This window comes from Melospiza georgiana, chromosome 8 (assembly GCF_028018845.1).
Source record: "Melospiza georgiana isolate bMelGeo1 chromosome 8, bMelGeo1.pri, whole genome shotgun sequence".
Taxonomy (NCBI): domain Eukaryota; kingdom Metazoa; phylum Chordata; class Aves; order Passeriformes; family Passerellidae; genus Melospiza; species Melospiza georgiana.
In genome coordinates this window covers 30013923-30035056 of record NC_080437.1, presented here as the reverse complement: position 1 = coordinate 30035056, position 21134 = coordinate 30013923, and the positions used below count along the sequence as shown (strand labels likewise).

The 21134-nt window shown below is 34.8% G+C and overlaps 1 protein-coding gene across 2 annotated transcripts in view; it reads right to left on the bottom strand.

The window, feature by feature from the left end:
• Positions 1-21134, bottom strand: part of ATRNL1 (attractin like 1) — a 429920-nt gene that overhangs the window by 234440 nt on the left and 174346 nt on the right. For both annotated transcript variants that reach the window (XM_058028925.1, XM_058028926.1), the window contains exons 22-24: positions 20512-20606; positions 19794-19872; positions 18452-18609 (exon numbers count right to left, since the gene is read on the bottom strand). In XM_058028925.1, coding sequence (XP_057884908.1) covers positions 18452-18609; positions 19794-19872; positions 20512-20606 — 332 coding nt within the window. The remainder of the gene's footprint in view (positions 1-18451; positions 18610-19793; positions 19873-20511; positions 20607-21134) is intronic.

The window sequence follows — 21134 nt, the reverse complement described above, 5'->3', positions numbered from 1 at the left end:
GTTCTCCTCTTGAAACCTCTTAGCTTTAACCTCAGAGAGCTTTTGTTTCTCTTTTGAGTTCTAGTGTGCAATTCTGAATCTCCTTCAACAACATCCTTATCTTCTCAGAACACAGTAAAAGCCCAGTGAAGCAAAGATTTTCAAGGCATGATGGAACAGTTCAACACTGCTTTTGTATATCCTGATGGACACAGTTATTTCTGGTCAGAGGTTAATCAAATATTACCCATTACAGCAGCTGGATATTTGCCAGTTAACTCCCTAAAATATCTGCTGCCTTAGAAAAGCACAAGGGCAGTTTTCTTCAGATTAAATACCCATTTGAAAATTTGCTGGAAAAAATGTTTGTTTCATGCAAAGACAGTGAAAGTTTACTTACACAGTAAGTAATAGGGGGAGAATAAATAGGAGGTTAATAGGGAGGAAAAAATATAAGAAACTGAGAAAAGTAATTAAAGCTATTTCTTCATTTGCAGCAGCACAACACAGCTTTTCTTCTTTGAGAATAGGCTTCTTTACATCACTTACTAAGTCATGTTTTTATGCTGACTTGTATAAGGTTTTGACTAATAACTAAAAAATTATTTACATACTGAGATTAAAATAAAGAAAAAAATCAAAAAGGTAGGTCTGTATGTAAATTTTGCAGTGTGGCACTGAATCCCCCAGTATAACCTGCCATGGATTCAGCAGCAGAGGACACACAAACCCAAAGAGAGCTCTCTGAAACTCGTGTGATGATTCTATGAAGCAAATGAGGGTGGTCCCTTTGCACTTCCCAAGTGTATGTCTTCAGGGAAAGCAACTCTGAATTTTCTCCACTGCTTTACAATAGCTGTAAAGAATTTATTCATAACCAGATATGAAATAAAATCGAAGATAAATAATGGCTGATATCACAAAAGTCATTGAGAGTACCCAGAGGCCCCAACCTCTTCTGAAAATTAGCACCCAAATATCGAGATGACTTAAAAATACAACATTTGTGCTCTGTAACTTATAGAATTTGGTAAGAGGGGATTTTGTTTTTTGGGTAATTTGTAAAAAAGAAGGGGGCGGGCCATTAGCAATTATCAACAAAAATGTTGATATTGTTGGAAAAAACAACCTATTGTCATAATTTCTTGTACTGTCATAATTTCTTGATTTAATAACTTTAGGAATTTCCTTTAATCTGTTTGGTAACAAAATGTCATTCATTTTGTGTCTGCCAGTCAACTACATTTTACAGAAACATTAATGTACAAATGTTCACATTAAGTGGTCAATAAAAAGATTGTCCTTAGCAACATTTTCAGATCAAAGAAATAACTTTGCTACTGAAAGTTCAAAACACGTAGTTATATTTTACCACAAGTGGCATATTGAATATGAAAGTTTATTTTATCTGCATGATTAAACCAAAAAAAGAAGTGACAGTAACCACTGATTAATTTCTAAAATATTTCACAGAACTAAGACTGCAATAATATAATTAGTCAAAACAAATTCAGAGATCTCTTACCACTTCTGAACGCTATTCTTTCATACGTTCCTTCTATTCCTAAAACAAAAGACAAAATCCCCCCACTAACTTTCAGAACAGAAGGTTGCAGCAATTTATCAATTCCCTGAGCAGCAGGGCAAAGTAGTCAATTCAATTAAAGACCATGTACTAGACCAATTGTATTCTCGTTCCTTGTGGAGCAAAGAGCTCTAAGTGTCAACAAACTGGCAGTGAAAGAAGAGTCAATTGGTAAAAGACCAATTTCATTTGTTTTTAAATTGTTCACAGGAAACTTACAAAGCTGAAAATGGACCTGTTCAATCCTCCTTTTCTGAAGCTCATTAACTGCTTTGTAGTAATCATTGCTTCTATGAAACTGTTAAATTGTCAATTCTTGCTCCTTCATAACAATGTCAGAGGTAATTCTAAAAACCCCTCATCCCCACCACTGTTTTCCCTCCACAATCCTTCAGGATGGCTTGTAGGACGCCTACGTGTCATATCACAAAAAGGATGATTTCAATTATTTCATAAGATGTCATCAGTGGATTCACTTTACTTTTGTTGTTAGAAATTGTTCACATCAAAAATGTTCACATCAAAAAGGAAAAAAAAAAACAAAAACAAGGAGTATTGAAAGAGGAAAATAATATCACAGAAAACATAACAAAAGCACATCAAGTACAGCAGATGGGACATATCTGCTTCCCCAAAGGAGAATCAAATCTGTGCAGAGGTGGCTATACAATTCCTTTCTTAAAATGTCTGGTTTCAGAGATTTTAGAAACTGCCTGTGCCACCTTTCCTTTTAGCTTGTCTAAACTATCTCCCACTGATATTCAGTCCTGTTTGTTCTTCCTCCCATTCTCCATCTCCTTCCCCCATCAAACAGCCTGAGCTGCAGTATCAGCCTTTTAAGTCTTCTTAAAAAGTGAACTCACTTCAGGATTGTCTCAAGTTGTTTTTTCTAAACCTCTTTGCAATTTTTACTATCCTCTGAACTCTCAAGTTGAAACCAGGAAGAGCTAAAGGACTCTTTAGAGCAAAAGAGTAGAGCAAAAGGACTGCTTTAAAAATTTTATTTAAAACACTGTTCTTCACTACAACAAATCCTGGTTTATGTCTTTTTATACCTTTTCATTTTGTTCTCTTTGTATCCTGAGTTCCTCCTTGAACACTATTAATACAAGAGGGGTCAGCTTAGCAGTAGAATTTTTAAAGTATAATATTATTTAGTATGATCATTTAAATAACTTGCTTTCACTATGTTATAAGTTTTAACAGCATTTTTAAACCATAGCATTAGCATTGTGTATAATTAATAACAACTGAATCTTTCCCTTTAGAAACCCTGAAAATGTTATTGCAATGATGTAGCATTTCCCATTAAGGCCTTTCTGTTAAAAAACACAATTAACCTTAGTACACCTAATATCATACTGTTAGCAAATTGTCAGTACTGTATCTTCCATAATTATCAGTTTAAAGTAAAAATACTAAAATAAAAAATCCCTTCCACCACATTTTGCTTCATTACACTACACTGACTGGAGTTGAACATAGGTAATGTTTAAATATCATAAAAAGACCCAAAAAAAAAGTTTTAAAAAATATGAGCAAGAATTTAAGCATAGGTTATTTCAGAAAAATCACTCACAAAGTACTTTGCACATAGTAAATGCAACTGCAGTAACTCAGTATTTGTGCTAATGGAGACAGCATGTGAGTGGACCTGAACTGAAATTGCTGGTTCAATATCATGATATCATGGAATTTATCCCTGTGAATGATAAACCATGCAAAAACATCCCACAAATGAAACATCAGTTAATGATCTTATAGAGTATTTGCAAACTCAGGAATATAAATGCACATTGGTACTCCTATGACAAAGCATCTACACTTTGCAATTAGGCACTCAGATTTCACTGGTTTCCTTAACTGATGAAATTCTATGACACTAGAATATAATTTGAATTTGTCATCTCAACTAAAAGCAGTTTAATATTTCAAGTTTAATTTTTATGAGAATGTATTTTTTATTTTTATTATTATTATTGTTATTATTTAAAAAGAAGTCCTGCCCCCTTTCCATCTGGCTACAACAGGTGTAGAATAAACAGCACTGAAGCAATTTCCTTGAACCACGCCAGCCAAGCATAAAGAAAAATACAAATGGATTGTGAGGCATCTTAATGGAGTAACCAAAATTGTAACAGTAGCAATGGTGCTGTGCAATTTAATCTTTTGACTGCAAAAGGATGTTTTGACAGACTAATAACTGTACCCTGCACTGTCATTCTACTGAAAGACTCAAGCAGAAGGTGAAGAGCCATTAGGGTGGCTGGGAGGGGACAGAAAATGAATTTTAAACACAAAGAATAGAGCTTGCTTAGCCAGCTAAAAGGCTGACTAAAAGGACTGCCATGTATAAATACAAAAAAGGGAATATACACCAGGAAGAATGAAGAGCTACTGATGTTACAGACAATAACAAATGTGTCTAAACAAAATGATTACATAAGGAAAAAAAGGAATTGTGAAACTATTTTAAGTTCAAAGCATAAGGAAATCTGGGTTTTTTAAACAGATATATGAGGCCATGAAAACATTTGCTTAAACAGTTTCAGGCTTAACACATCCTGATAATGGAAAATATTACTGTCAGCTCTGAGCCTATATAGATACTATGTCAAAAAAAAACTTAATTGTTCCATGTGTATTCGCAAGACTTGAAGCCCAGTAGATAAAGATTATGGCCTTTCACTTTTAGTGAATTACTAGTTAGTAAAAAAAAGTAAAATTTATTTTAATTAAAATATTAACAATGGAATCAAATCTTGGATAGAACAATACTTAGTATGCAGGAAAACCAATGACTGAGAAGCTACTGTTTCCTTCCCTTTCATAAATTACTTTAAACACATAATTTTAGACATTGTTCGAGTACAAATAATGCCTACAGAAAATGAATCAAAGCGAAGCCAAAGACCAAAAAAGACAAAGCACTGTCAAAAGAACAGGGTGATTATATCCACGTTCAAGATGTCTTCAAGTATCCCTTTTCTATGTGAACTTTAAATAAAATTCAAAGGAAGTGGATGTAAGGAGATGAGTAGCAGTCTTCACAAGGAAACAAAGACCCAAACATATCAGATTAGTGTAATTTTCCCAGCTCCTCAGGATGCCTCTTCTAGTTAGAATGGAGAAGTGAATTGATTACATTGCAAATAATACAGCAGCAATTGATTTTTCTTTTCCACTACTTGCCTTACCACAGATGAATACAGCTAAAAAAGATTTTCAAAATAAATCAAGTTTTGTGTTTAATGCCCACAGAATAGAAATGAAGTATTAATTAAAAAAAAACAAACCAAGCAACAACAAACAAACAAAGTAATCACTGCACAAAAAAGCATTATCAGCTTATAGTAATGAATACAGGTGTGATGTGAATAAAATAGCTTTTTGCCTTTTCTAAAGAGAGGGCAAGAGAAAAGGAAAAGTCTATTCAGGTGCACGTGCATCTTAATCACAAGAGTGATGATACATCTGTGACTTAGGCATATCTGTTGTTGAATCCTCACCTAAGAGCTGACAAGAGCACTTCAGAATGTCACTGAATGCCTTCTTTTTGGCATGGATGCAGTGACACATTCCCACCAGGCTCATGCTCAGCAGTGGAACAATAATGCATCCCCAATGAGAAAGCCAAGAAGTTCCTTTTAAATCTCTGAATAAACACTTTATGAATCCTTTCTCCACTGACATCTCACCTCCTACACTGCAAAGTCTAACAGTAACAATAAAAATTTGTATATTTCTACCATTGTATTTCAGCTTAAGTGCAGTTTTGCATTCTTTCCCCCTTTTTTACCCTTGCTGCTACTGAATAATACTCATAGAGTGTTTTAAGTTGGAAAACACCTCTAAGATAATTGATGTGAACCATTAAGAGATGTAGTCCATCCTTGCTCTTTCCAATCTCTGGTCTGGACACAAGCACAGTCAAATTTTCAGTCTGGGAATGTATATTTAAGAAATCATGCCATAATAGGGGAAAAAAGGAGACTATCCAGATGACATTTAAGAATTATTTTTTCTTTATGAAGGCATATATAAATATTTGGCCCAAAATGCCCGACAGCTGAATAAATACCAAAAGAAAATATCTGGCATTTGTATTACACAACTTATTATTTAGAAGAAATACCTCAAATTTATAACTATTTTCATTATTTTTAAAGCCTGGGGGTTGGAGGGACTCTCAAGGAGAATGCAATGAATTGCACTGAATTCCTGGTATGGATCTTAATATCTTCTGCAAACTCATTGAATTCACATTTTACTCCACAGAGAGGTCATTATCTTTGAATGTTTTAAAGGCAGGGCAAAGAAAGGATGGTTAAGTTGCAGAGAAAATGCCTCTGACTCTTCTCAGTGGTGCACAGAAAGAGGATGAGATGCAATGAACAGAACCTCCAACAGATACAGTAAAGAAAATTACTAGACAAGGATCTGAGCAATCAGATCTTACTTTGACGTTTGCCCTGATCTGAGCAGAGAGCTGGGCCTGAGACCTTGAGAGGTTCATCTATAAACTGTTCTGTTTCCCTGAGTCAGAAATTCTGACTCTTCCACTACAGATAACTAAAACAAAACTTTTATCCATGAAAATCAGTCATTTCTGCAAACCTCTCATATGTACGCAGCAGAGAATTTCTCAGACCCTACTGCTGAGAACAGAACAAAACCAAAATTACCTTAAATGAAAACAATTCAAAGCCTGCACTAAGATGGTATTAGGAGACAAAAGGAGTAATGATGATTCCACACACATACAAACAGCTTTTATTTCACTCATTTGAGAATATCTGACAGCTTGAATGGGTTTTCACTACCTGGACTCGTAGTTAATATGGCAATTTTAACAAGACTGCAATCTGTAACAATGTCAGTCTTGTGTATTTTTCTTGTCACTGTAAGGAATAAGAATAAAAAGAAAAGACGAGAAAGTAAAATGAGGACATCATGAAACAAAAACAAAAAAGGAAGGAAAGAAACACACAAGATTAATCTTCCTTTATTTTTCTGTGAAGGATGTTAATGAAAAGCTAGCAGTGAAAGATGAGAGCAATGAATAAAAATCACATAACATAAATAATAATGTAGTAGTAGAATAGAAAATAGAGCATGTTGGTCTAAAATTCATTATATCAGCTTTAAGAATATATGTGTTCCAAACAAGTATTCTACAACCAGAAGATTTTCACAGGAGATTGCTGCACTCCAATTCATGTCTACATCTCCTAACCCATTCCTAACACATCCACAGAAATATGAGTAACAGAACTTACAGTAATTCTGGATATTTTCCTGTTTCTACATATAAAGAGATTGTATTAATCCTTCTGACAAAACTCCCACTTTGAGGAACTAGAATAAAAATTCAGCATGGCACTTATTAAACTTTTAACTAATGTAAAATGTAATTGCAAATAGAGATTCACATTTATACAAATGTGTTTCTAATGCAAGGCACAGCATGATTCTTAGATCTTAGTTTCCTAGTGCTATTTAAAGCTTCTGTCAATAACTTGCAATAAAACAGTATCATCATTAATATGTTTTATTTGGCATGCTGAGGAAAGGAAGTGAAAACAATAGGTCACTTACAAAGTATGTGTACAGGAGGATAAGAGAAAGGTAAGAGTAGTAAAAGTGGATTTGGTAGTATAAATGTGGAATCAAAGAATGAAGATCATTCTCAAGGAAGTTATTCTGGACTTAGTGACATTAAAGGACATTTGGGGTTGTGGTAGATAACCATTAAATTCCCAATGCTGTGATGAAGGGCCTATGGTACTCCTGGGTGTCCAGAGGAAAATACTGAATGCAGCAAATAGGATTGTGGTTGGAGTCACAAGAAGAAAGAGCAGGAAAGATGGAGCTAAGGCTGTTCTGCTTCCCTCAGCAGCACAGTGTGTCCATGTGGGAGCTGCTGAAAACTCCCTTTTTCTGCCCCCTCAAGCACATCATTAACTCCACATCCAAAACACATCCAATCACTTGGAAAAGCACACCCAATTCTGGCTCCCACAGCTCCCAAGGGATACAAACACTGGAGGGTGCAGAGAAAAAGCCAAAAAACCAGTGGTAGGGTATATGGTATTTGCAACATCATATCCTTTATAGGAGGAAACTCTACTTTCTAACACAAAATTATATTTCAAGACTAGCCCTTGGAAAGCTGCACTTACCATGAATCAAAATTTTTGAACAGTGGCAATTATTGACAGTCAGAACTATGTAGCAGAAGTCAAGTGCACATCCCCTTTTTAGAAACATTTAGGCAAGAGTGATTTTTTTTTTCCAGTATATGGTCTACTTCAAACTGCAATTAATTTATGAAAGCCTATGCTTTAGTTTATGTCTCATTTCAAATTATATGACCAAAGCAGCCCCTTCTGGATTTATCATCTATGAGATGTAACACCTAGGTAGCAATGAAATCAAGTGCTTACATGAAAAAGTAATGACAAGTAACTAATGCACTTAAGGCCAGATTTTAAAAGAAGCAGATGGCCTGCAAGCTCTCTACCCTCTTGCTTAATATGTTTATCTGGCTATCTATGTCTGATAATTGTACTGTCTCCCTGAAGGCACAAAATATGTTTGTCTAATATAGAACAAGCAGTTTATGGTTTGAGTTTTTTTTAATTTTCTTCAAAATACATTAAATAAGCTTCCTGATAATGAAGAATTCAAGAGATTTTTTTTTAAAATGGCATCGTTATCACAATTTAAAGGTCCTTAAAGCATTTCAAAATAAAACAATCAGCATTTCATAAAAAAACTGGACAGAATTGTGTACCTATCATCCTTTTCCACAGTCTGAAGAAGTGAGCACTCACACTATAATCTAACAGAGAGCATAGCACCTCCCCAGCATTTTCCCCAGTTATCAGCCAAGTTTGCAGGTCTGAGATTGTCTTCTTGATAAACAAAGAGCTTGGGACTCTACTCAAATTTGTGCTGTTTCTTCTGCATTTCTGAGGAGAAGCATTTGTCATCTGTGACTTCCTCATATGTTCACACTGGTTAACTCAGTTCAAGCCATTTATGCATTAGTTAGTCCACGAGGAACCACAGAATGGCTTTGGTTTTTTAAATCCTGGAGTCTCACTGAGTAATATTTTATTTTGTTATTTCATCACAGAATTATTACACTGGCCAAATAGTTCAGAGATTAATATCAAGCTTTAAAAAAAAAAAAAAACAAAAAAAAAAACCAGAAATAAAATATCACAAGAAAAATACCCTGAAGAGCTCCTAAAGGTCAATATATGGCAACTATTTTCCATTCTCAAGGATTGTTTCTAGCAGCAGATATGAAGTTCAATTCCTTGCATCTGTGACTGCAATAACTCTTACACATTACAGTGCCATAAAAAATACTGGTTCAGTAAAATAAACATTCTCAAGTGTGAATGTCTGCTTATTCTTAATTAAAAAAAAAAGTCACACTAAGTATGTTGATGACACCTGAGCTCACTCCTAAGAATGCCCCTGCACATAAAACAGTCTCACCTGTAGAAGCTTCAGTGCTTTTGGAAAACTGGGACTTAGAGAGTCCTGCAAACTCAGCTGCAAGCATTCCTACAGTTTTTAGCTATTTAGCCACGGCCTGAGGAATTAAGCTCTGGAGCTTTAAGCAAAATCCCAGAACTGTGCAGCGAGGGTATTACTGCACCTGAGTGTGTCACAGCTGGTGTTAGAGAGACGGTGAATCTTGTATCTTGATCAGAAGGCTTGATTTATTAAGATATTATATATAATACATTATGACTATACTAATAGAATATAGGGAGAGGTTTGCAGAGCAGCTAGGCTAGCTAAGAAATAGAAAGAAAAGAATCCACAACAAAGTTGTGTTCAAGGACTCAGTCCCCTAGCTTGCACTGGTGATTGGCTCTTAATTATAAACATAGGAAATGAGCCAATCAAGGTGTTCCTGTTGCATTCCACAGCAGCTGATAATAATTGTTTACCTTGTCTTCTGGAGCCTCTGGCCTCCCAAAGACACAGAAATCCGAAAGAAAGGATTTCTGTGGAGAAATGTCTGCGACACGAGGGTTGTCAAGGCTGCCTAGCACTGGAAAGTTCTTTTTTCCAGGTTTACTGGCTCAGAGCTCACTATCAGTTTGATGGTTCAGTGCTCAGAGGTCAGACTCAGCCTCCAGGTCACGGCACAAGTGCCCACATGCTGCTGCTGCAGGACAATCCCACGATGGACATGAGCACCCAGAGCCAGAGGAGTTCAGGAGACACAAGAGCTGCTCCTCCTCACCTGAAACTCCTGTCCATGTCAGGACCACCACAATATCAGTGATGCTCATCATCATCATCATCACTGCTCCGCAGATGTGGGGCTCTCAAGAAGTCTTCCTCACAAAGCCCCTACACTGAAGTTTTTTAACTGATCTCTGGCCACTGACATTTTGTTTACTAAGAAAAGTTAAAAAGCATGGATTTGGCAGAAATCCAAATTTAAACATTTAAGAAACACAAATCCTGAACATTGCCCACATTTTTCTATAAAATCCTGATCACAGAGGGCAACTAAGGTTGTATTAATCCTTCTGACAAAGGAGTTTCTGACAGCCACGATAAATAGTTTGAAAATACCTATTCTCTCCCACCAGTTTCCTATCTCCATTCTGATCCCTTATGAGCCAAACATTTACTTTCAAATAATTCTGAAGCCACTGTGTATGACCTTTATAGGCTTCTGCAGTTCAGCAAGGCATAGATGTTTTCTTCAGGGAGAATCTTAATATTTCAAAGTGGTTTTTTCTTATTATTGAACAAAAGGTTTTCCTACCCCACCATTTGTTACCACCCCAAATCCCAAGATGAAGAATTGATTTATTTCTTCTCTAGCTAATCAAAAGTCTTGAAAAAACATAAGCTATCTGAAAGCAAACTTTTTTTTTTGTATTCTAAATTTTCTAACTAAAATTTACTTAAGTATGTATATAAGAGAAATGGAGATTACAGATGGAAAAAACATCAATATCTACTTGCTAAACATATTAGGGAGATAATTTTTATTAGCAAATACAGTATCTATACATGTCTATTTTTTTATACAACCACCAGTAGGTGATGCCTTGGTCTGCCTGGAAAAGAAAGCCCTGCACAACTGGCACATCAGTTACATGAGTTCTTATCTCAGACATCCAAATTATACACCAATTAAAACTATGCATCACTGAGGACTAATTATCTCTTAATTACGTATTTTGGATCCCTTAAATCATCAGCTGAACTATTAACAGGGCTTTTGCTTTCTCAGAAATACATCAACTACGTTAAATATTGCAGATATTCTGGTGGATCATACTGGTCCTTTTCTAAGGTGATTGGAAAAAGAAATATACCAGGAAGAATAATGAATATCTACATTTATTGGAGTGATGTGGAAGTTGGCATGGTATGGTTGGCAACCTTGTTCTGGTACATTTTAAGACTAATGTTAACTGTTTTGGCATTATTTAAAGTAAAAAAGGTACAATCTAATAATCAGGAAACATTTCTCATTTTAGCAACACTTTAGGATTCGTGGGAAGCATTTTGGAAAATGCTTCCCAAATTGGATTTGGGCACATTAAGCCATTGGGGAATATCATACAGCCTTGGTATTTATTCTCCATAGAACTGACCTTAAAATTCCAAGAAAATAAATTATAGATAATATAGATGGTCCACTTTCCAAGGCAAGAACTCATGGGTTTCTGGCATTGCATTTGATTGCCTAAGAAATAAAAAAGGACCCATAATTACTGTTGCAGTCCCCATTTGGGTAGTAATTTTCAAGTACTTTCTAAAGTGTAATAATTGTACATGTAACAGATATACCTGTAATAATGTAACTGTGACTGAGAATTTTAACAATGGTATTTAATGTGTTGAAGAACAGAACTGAGTTTAGCTTTAGACACTAGCAATGAAGCAAATGGAATTTCACCTTCATGCTGCTGTCCTGATTTCAATTTTAAAATAATTTTACATTTCTCTATTTAGAGTCATTTCTTTTTTCTAAAACTAACTGCAGAGCAAAAATTCCATGTAATACATTTTATACAAAAAAACAATGCTATGGAAGATCTAAACCTGAATTTCCAGACTCCTTGCTGTCTAACAACCTAAATGCCATGAGGAGACAGGAGATTAGATGAGCCACTTTGACACAATATTGAAGCACAAATGAGCAGCCTTGTGATCTCTTATGGGGATCCCTGTTTCTTAAGATATACATTCTTTCATTCTAATTCCCTGTATAATTTCAATGCCTATATTCAATGAATAAAAGCTGACAAAATACTAAACAACTTTTCTTCAAAATCTCTTCCAAAGCACTGTAGTTTACTGAATCTCTTGTTATTTGGACCACTTCCTTCTTACATTCAGATGGGAACTTGCATTTGCACTTTTTCAGTCTCATGTTCCCACCCCTCCTGCTTTTGGCACTGCAATTTCTCTTCCTTCAGAGCCCAGGACTGATATGACCTGATGCATAATTTGAGCACATTCAACGTAAATTTTGCATCCAGCTTTGTTGAGGATAATTTTTACAGCAAAGGAGGATGAGAACAAATGGCCTCAAGTTGAAAATGGGGATGTTTACATTGGATATTAGGAAAAATGTTTTCACAGAAAGGGTTGTCAGGCATTGGAACAGGCTGCCCAGGGCAATGGTGGAGTCACATCTTCCAAATCCTCCTACCCCTGGAGGATTTGGAAGATGTGTAGAGGTGGCAGTGGGGACGTGGTTTAGTGTTGGACTTGGCAGTGTAAGGTTGAATGTTGGAGTAAATGATCTTAAAGGTCTTTTCCAACCAGAACGATTCTATATTTTTCTGCTAATGATTATTATTATTATTATCAATCCTGACTTTTCATAATGATCAATATCATCATCCTTACTAAAACCTGAAACTACACATAAATCTCCATTTTAGACTATACCTCAGTCATCTATAAACAAATCCACCCTGTACTGCAGGTTGCCTTCTATTCCTGTTATTTCTCCTGTTCTGACAGAACTGTCACTGTATGACAGTTCAATGGATTTCCCAGGGTTTTTGTTCTTGGTACACTACTTTCAAATCTATTTTAATAGAGGGATTTTACTTTTACTGTAAGAAAACATCAAAGTTGTTTTGGAAGTTAATGCATCCACTTCATCATCACTACCTGTTTAGTGTTTCAGGAATTATAGTGTCTCCATACATTGCTATATGCAGTTACTCAGCAGCCTCTATGAGAACCATTAAGGCACTTAGAAATTGAATTGCTCACCATAAATCATAGGCATTAAATTTAGGCATGCAATCACAGGTGGCACAGCTACAAACACAGCTACATGTGGATAAATACACAGCAAAGGGTTCACAATCATGACCTTAGCAAACATCAGGAAGGTTTTAAAACCCAAAAAGATCTGACCTTTACTTTTTAATTTAGTTATTAGGTTTGTGATACTGTTGTAACTTCTAATGGCAGTGACTGACAAGTTTTACTTCTTGGAGCTTTTACAACATCTAAGTCATGTGTGAATGTTAAAAATTCAAATGAAGTCCAAAACAAAAGCAAAAAAGCTGAAATAAATTATACTACACAGTAAATTTTATTACAAGGGTAGATATGCTTCTTGACTTACATTACACTCCTCCTTCAGTTGCTACACTCAGGCTATTAAGAGGGGAAAAAAACCAATTCTGAAACAGGAACCAGTAAACTGAAAGAACAGAAGTTTCAGCTTTTAAAAAAAATCACTTGAAGATTTATATATGAAGTAGTTTTAACTATCTGTTGTGCTACATACAAATAAAATGTAAATCTTTACCATAATTCATTATTCTGTTCTGGTATACAAACTAATAGAGGGTGACAAAGACAGTTTTCATCAGAAACCACAGTGCAGAAAAAAACTGGAATTCCAAGTAGGCTTGCTTAAAAATATTAAACTTCTTCAAACACATCAGGGTATTCTACATGTACACCAACATCCTGTCTAACTTCACTGCAACAGTAATTGTTTTATGCTGTGGAAACATGTTAGTTTAACTAGGCTATGTTCAAAAATGTATAACAAGATTTTTTTTTTTTTTCATTATACACAAACCTAATTTTGCCAGACAGTGCTTTGCTGCTGAGGGTGAACCTTACAATTTAAACTGACCCTCCCAATTAAAACTCAGACACTTGTGAATCTTTCATTTACACTTCAGGGAAGAAAGGAAATAACTAGTAGAACAGTTATTATTATCTCCAGATTCAGCTTTAAAATTGGTAATAAATTTTGCTGCTCAGGCACAAGTTGAGATCAGACTTACAAGTTTGACAGTTATGAAGAGATATAGGTGCAGGAATGCAGCTGACCCTAAAGCAGGAATGTCACTGCTGTCCCTAGGGACAGCGAGCAGACCAATAGCCAGGACAGCATTTTAAGGGTATTTGCTTTTTCATATGCAGGCAGTGCTTTCCAGAATATGGGAGAAAATTATGGGAACAAAGAAAATACGTCTGTTACCAGCTTAAATTACTAAAATCCCTTGCCATAAAGTCAGTTTCCTGAGACTGAAGAACATGTTGTGACTGCTGTTATTAATATTTGCATAGCTGTCAGAAGCCCAAGCTTTATGACTGCTTACTACTTCAGGGACCATTGACCACTATTTGAGGTGCTGGCTACAGCCTGAGTTACTGCTTCTCAATAAATGTTACAGCCTTCAAATTCCATTATCAGTGGAGTCTGAATTATACTGAGTCTCAAAATAAAATAAAAATGAGCAGAAACAAGTTATGGGGCTATGTTATATATTCTGTTCAGAAATCTAGTCTATTTTAAGCCAAGAGTATTTTCTCATGGAGTCCTGTTTAACTGATACATAAGACACAATACACCTAAAGGTTTGGGACTGTCAAAGACAGTCAAACATAAATGTAGATGCTACTCACGTACTCTTACTTGGACACTTCTGTTAACATCTGTTAACAAAGGTAATTTATAGAGATTTACCCTGAAAAGATGTAGAAACTACTGTTGCATATGAAAGTCTCACCAGTTAAATTTAAGGGTCTTCATCCATTTTTACTCATCAGCAACTCTGAATTAGAGGAAATGGAGAAAAAGTGTGATATAAGCTGTTAGAGTAATTCAACAGGGAAATATCCAACATTTGTGTGCCAGTGTATAACTTTTAGATACTCCTGAGAAAAAACTGGCACCTGCCCATTTCACAGCCAGGTCAATAGACAGTAGATCTATTTGTGGAAACAGCTCTAAGCTGAAGATGTCCCACAACACCACCTTTCTAATGACCCCTTATGCAACTATGTCACTTTTCTGCTTCTTTCCTCAAGGAAGAAGAGATTTTACAGCTAAATAAAATGCCTTTAGCATCAGGAAATTTAAATGCAGTGTTTTCCCCTGAGGGCTGCAGAGATCACCCAGCTGTGTGCCCATGGACAGGAGGGTGATGGGAACCTGCAGAACATTTCAATAGAGAGCAGAAGCACAGCTGAAAGAATCTCAGAATTTCCTACATAATTTCTATGTTTTCCAAGTAATTCACTGCTGTCCAGTGCTGAAGAATTTGTATTCTGAGGTGATTGGAAAGACCAGTGACAACAATGAAATGGGTCACTGCCTATCACAGACCAGTACACCTTAAAAAGCTATCTTTATTGACACCAATCATCACATACCATTTTTTCAAAGCCAAGAAATCATATTTCTTAAGAAGATATTTTGGTTTAGAGCCACCAGGGCTTTATTAACATTTTGGAAAAAAAATCCCAGCTTGTTGAATAGGTAACATGAATAATAAAACGATCTAAGGAAGCAGCTGTGAGCCATTGATCCCAATAAACAATCACCTGCTGGGATGGACAGATTTTTCCTTATAATTTTTCCATTTATCTCCAAGATTTTTCCATGAAAATCTTGGAGATAAATGAATGCAAACCAGAGATAATGTAGGTGACTTTAACAGAAAGTGAACCTACATGTCTTGTATAATGAGAAGGGCTGTTTCTTTTCCTATAGGAAAATAAAAGAGCAGTAACTCCAACACTCAAATCCTCCCAATGAAAGATCCCAGAAATCTTAGCTCCAGCACCAGCATAACAGGAGGCACAAAGAGCAGAGAGGTGAAATGCATACCAATAACACCAGAGGTAATAACATCAATAAAACAGCTTCAAATACCAGTTTAAAAGGAAGGAAGGTCACTAGCTCTGCCTCCTTAGGAACTCATGTTTTATATAATGTATTCTCGATGAGTGGTGATGAATAATGGAAATACAGGAGGGCTGGTACTCAGATTGTACTTGAAAAATGCTCAGTGTGCTGGAGTACTTAGTCCTCTACAAAAGCATTGTGCAAAAGGCATGTGTCAAATTTCATGTTGCTACCTTATTTATTAAATGAACAGAATACCTGTCAAGGAAGGCACAATAGTTTCCTTAGGATTAAATAAAGCCTTCAGTACTGAGTTAACACAAAACACCAGGTTTTTCCCAGCATGTATGACCAATGCAGTGAGGCCATTGCAGTGAAAAGGACTGCAATGCAAATAGACAAATATCAACCACTTTTGCCTGTTATGAAGGTGAAAACTGGTATGCTATGAGATAAAGATGTAGAAGAGCATAACTATTAGACCTGATTTAGTGCTGGCCTTGGAAAGTTTAGCCTCTGATTGGAATGAACCATGACTTCCTTCTCCTAACCCAAAATCATAGGAGGTTTCATATATTTTTAAAATTTCTACTACATGCAGAATTATAGTTAGCATATAAAACAAAACTTGTTTTCTCATAAAAGCTCCCTGCTCCATTTATCATTTGAAGATTTTATCTACTGTTAGAGCACCAAACACAAGAAACATGTACTGGTAATGTTGACTTCAGATATTCTCTCAGAAAAGAACAAATTACAGCATAAAAAAGGCTGAGAGCTAAATAATAATCTCATTCATTTAGGAAGGCAAATACAGAGGAAAAAGTTAAAATCCCAAAACACTTTCCCCGATTGGATCTCAGTATTCCTTCTCAGTACATAAAATTCAGTAACTTAATTTCTAGATGGAGTAAGGACAGGACAGGAATGCAATAATCAAGCACCACCACATCTGAGGCAGAGCTGTCTAGACTGTTGAATATCAATGTGCCTCTAAAAGAAGAACAAAAAAAAACAAAAACAAAAACTGTGTAACCACGGCAGACAAAGAAAATTCTGATTTAAAAAAAGGAGGAAGGATGTAACCAATGATCAGGGATTCCCTCCATCAGGGTGTTATACTGCAGTGGAAAGAGCACAAGGAGGAGTTGAGATCTGCCAACATCTGCCACAGAGCTGCACGTCTCAGGAATGCATCACCCTAATAATGTTTGTCTTACAATGATGATACAGGCACCTTGCAGTCGTAAAGGTGAGAGGAGAGTGTAGTGCATTTACAGCTGATATTGCTCCCTGGATTTGTTTAAGGAGCCTGTTTGGCAGCTGAACTTGTTCTAGCCTAAAGAAGTGGGAGAGAATGTAAAACAGCCCTAACATGAAGACTAAAAGAGAGCAGTTAGTCTTCAGGGTTTGTTTGGATTTTTTAATAAACTAGTAGAGTCATAAATGTTAGTAAGGAATAAATTCATTCTCTGACACCGTTAACACATATTTACAGTCACTGTTCAGGTATGATAAAGACAACTCTAGCTTTACTTAACACAAGAAAAACATTTCTCTGACACTTCAGTCAGAAGATGACTGCTTTAATCCAGAACACTTTATCATATATATCTAGACAAATAGATTGAATAAATTCCTGTATTTTTTTAAATTTATAAATATATATATATATGTGTGTGTGTGTGTGTGTGTGTGTGTGTGTGTATTTTTATACACAGATTATAAAGTAAGGTTCTGTATTTTAGAAAAATATGGAAAATTTTTCTCACCATAATGGAAATTTTATAGGGTATTTTTATGACTAAATGCAAAGTATTTTGAGCTTGTACTTGATTAATGATGAATGTACTTGATTAAGGATTTCCTGATGAAATAAATCATCAGGAATTATGAAATTATCATTTTAACAACTTAATTTTTAAGACTTAATTCTGTAAGGGAGTTGTAGTCAAAAGCCATTCATCCACAAAAGAAACTCTTTCATTGATGCAGGGCATGCTGTGTTCACAAGTGCAGCTATAGTAATTATTAGTATAAATATTGCTGGAACATCACAGGCCAGGGAGGAATCATGACTGCATTGATTTTTTTGAGTTTGCTACTGTAGAGCATCTCAGTGCTCCAGAAAATACTGAATGAAATTGATTCCATTGAAGTCAAGAAGAACATAAATTCTAATAAACTATATTTAGTCTTAACTGAAGTCTATGATATTGCAATCTGATACAATCACTCAACATTTAAAATGTCAGAGGCTCCAAAAGACAATTATTAAGATTCAAATACCCAGGTAAATATAGATTTGCATACCATTTTCTGTGTTTACATCTAAATACTGAAGTTATATTACAATTAAACATGTAGGTTCAACAATTTAAATTCAGAATTTAAAATTGACTGAAGTCTGACTCACTACTAAAAGCTAAAGCACAGAACCATGGAATGGTTTGGGCTGGAAGGAACCTTAAAGAACATTTCATTTCAACTCCCCACCATGGGCAGCACCACCACCCACCAGGCCATGCTGCCCAAAGTCCCATCCAGCCCAAACTTAAAATCACACTATGACTGCCATCATAACATAATTATTAGAGACAGAAAGTACAAAATGCAAATAACTCCATTTGTATACTTACTGCATGAGTGAAACCATGAAATTCAGTGTAAAGCTGAAATAAAAATGTCTCTAAAAGCACAAAGAAATCACTAACCTGTATTTTGATTGGCCAGGAGAAATTGCTGACATAGACATAGAAAGTGATGTTTGGGTTGCTTCGAAAGTTAAATTTTTCACAGGAAAAGCTGTCTCTGTATTCCTTAATATTAACCTTGGAAACAACAGGAATCTCTTCTCCAGATATTGTTCCAGCTAAAATTTTTTAAAAGTTCAGATGTAAATACACATATTTGAGAAAAATATTAATCATCATTAAAGATGCCAAAGTAAATTTGCATAAGAAACATAAATCCTTAATTGCTTTTGGTGTCTTCCTCTAAAACAACCACTTATTGTAGTTTAAACGGAACATTAGGTATATTAAATATACACACAGACAATTCACAGAAATTTTTAGTTTGGTTTCAAAAATTATATGCAAATTGGAAAAATGACAGAAGAAGCATAATTTTACAAGATAGTTATTATGGTCAGCTTAAATGATAATAAGCTTTCCTCCATAATTTATGTTTCATTTCAATAAACGGCTCAATAAAATCTGTAAAGGAATTTGTTGACATCTTACACTTTTGCTGTCAAATTTTAATTGTTCATGAATGCGTTAATAACATAACTAGCAATAAACATTTATTAATTTTTGCAAATAAATGAGTGACTGAGCTAAGTTAAAATAAAGGAATAAATAGAGTTTACTAACTGTAGTATGGTAAAGTACTTCAGAAATGCATTGATGAAGAAATTCATGAGTTTAAGAGAAACTCTGAACCTTCTTTAAAAAGATTTTTTTTTAGTTATTTCATTTTAAGCATCACGCCTCTCCTTGGATGTGTTTTCAGAAAGTCAATAGAATCAATTCAGAAAAACTGTCTAAATTAAAACAAAGAAGAGTAATGGGGTTCAAAGTTGGAGAAAAAAATAGATAAGCAGTTCTTTTTATCAGCATACACAGAAGAACTTTATTGTTTGATATCAATGTAAAGGTTAATAATTAAATTTTTAGCTTGAACACTGAAACAAAGAAATAAAATCTCAGTCTCTGCAGTAGTTAAGGAAGCAATTTATCTTAATTAAAATCACAGCATTTCATAACACTGTCGTTTTAAAAATTTAAATACGCTACAAGCTTTTCTTACCAATGCAATTTTAATTGAATAGGAGAGAAAGTCAACATATTAATGAAGCTTTATTCAGATTGCAAATTATCATCTGAGGTTTAAATATTATAATTAATAACAGCATAATGATAATGGTAAAAGAACACATTTGGTAAAGTTTTATTATCAAAATTAGCAACAAAGAGACAATCAGGTTAAAATAACTCAAAGGATCATGAAATCATTTGGGGAAAAACTCATCATAACAAAATTCACTCTCACCTGTAGAACCAATAGACCACGTAATATTGAGGTTAAAGTTGTTTGATGCATTAATTGATATATCCAAATTTTTATTTGACTAGGGGGGAAAAAAAAAAGAAAGTTAACAAAACATATCAGAATGTATTGCATGTGACTCTACTGCACATACAGCCTTTTAATCATTTTCCAGTTTTCATTTTAAACATATCTAGAAATGGCAATGCCTTATGGCCAAAGGCAATCCTCTCTTTTGCTTTGGTAAGAACAATTTGGTAAGTACAATTTAACATATACCTACACCAGTTATGTGTGTAGTTTGTCGTAAGTATAACAAAACATTTGTCTTTAAAAAATCAAATCAAATAAAATATATGGCAAATGCCTACATTCTAATCACAAGCGAAAAATTTTACTTTCTGCAACTAAAAATGTTTTCTCAACAGAAGTGTATACCCCTTCAATTCATCTCAGGAAAATATTAAACTTCTTATTCATGGGAGCAACAATAAAATCAACCAGCTGATAATTTTTCAGAGTATTGATTAAGCTGAAGTAAATCTACCATATAGAAAGGGTTCTCAATGAAAGCACTGGACTAATTCTGCAGCTCTCAAAAAATGTGAACTTTCTCTAAAACTTTATAGACACTTCAAAAACCTTTAATCAACATCAAATACAATGGAAATCTTAATTCTGAATCTCTAAAACTTAACTAAAATTATTAACATTTTCTTACCTGTTCTGGATTTGCTATAAAGTTTATGGCAGTGTGATGACGATCATCCTCTTGTAATAAGCTGAAGGTAAACTGATAATCAATCAAAAGGCTGTCTGTAGGCAAAACAAAAATTTAAAATAATAAAGTGTATACATATTAATTCTATATTATGCAAGTACCTCAAAGTTTACCATTCACATTGATTTCAAAAGACATGGAGAAATCTACAAGTCAGAATTATTGACATGCATTTCACTGTTGAAATGTTTGCATTATAAAGTCTTGAAATTATTAAAACTAAAATTAGGTTAACAAAAAAAACTAAATTAAGAAAATATCTTCTAAATTTTTTACCATTACAGTTCTACAGGGATCAAATCTTCTATTTTTCCCTGTCTCACAGGAAATAAGGAGGTGACTTATAAGTGTACATGATTCTGATTACTATTTTATGCATGTTAAAATATGGCAAGTCATCTCTGGTGCTACAACCCAGTGAATAATTGTACAGCACTATTTTGATCCCTGGTCTGCTGGCCTTCTGCTAGTCACCAACACCACACAAACTGTGTAACAAATAAAAAATATGTGATCATAAAATCAGTAAATACAAAGAGAGTGAAAGATTAAGTCAAAGCAGA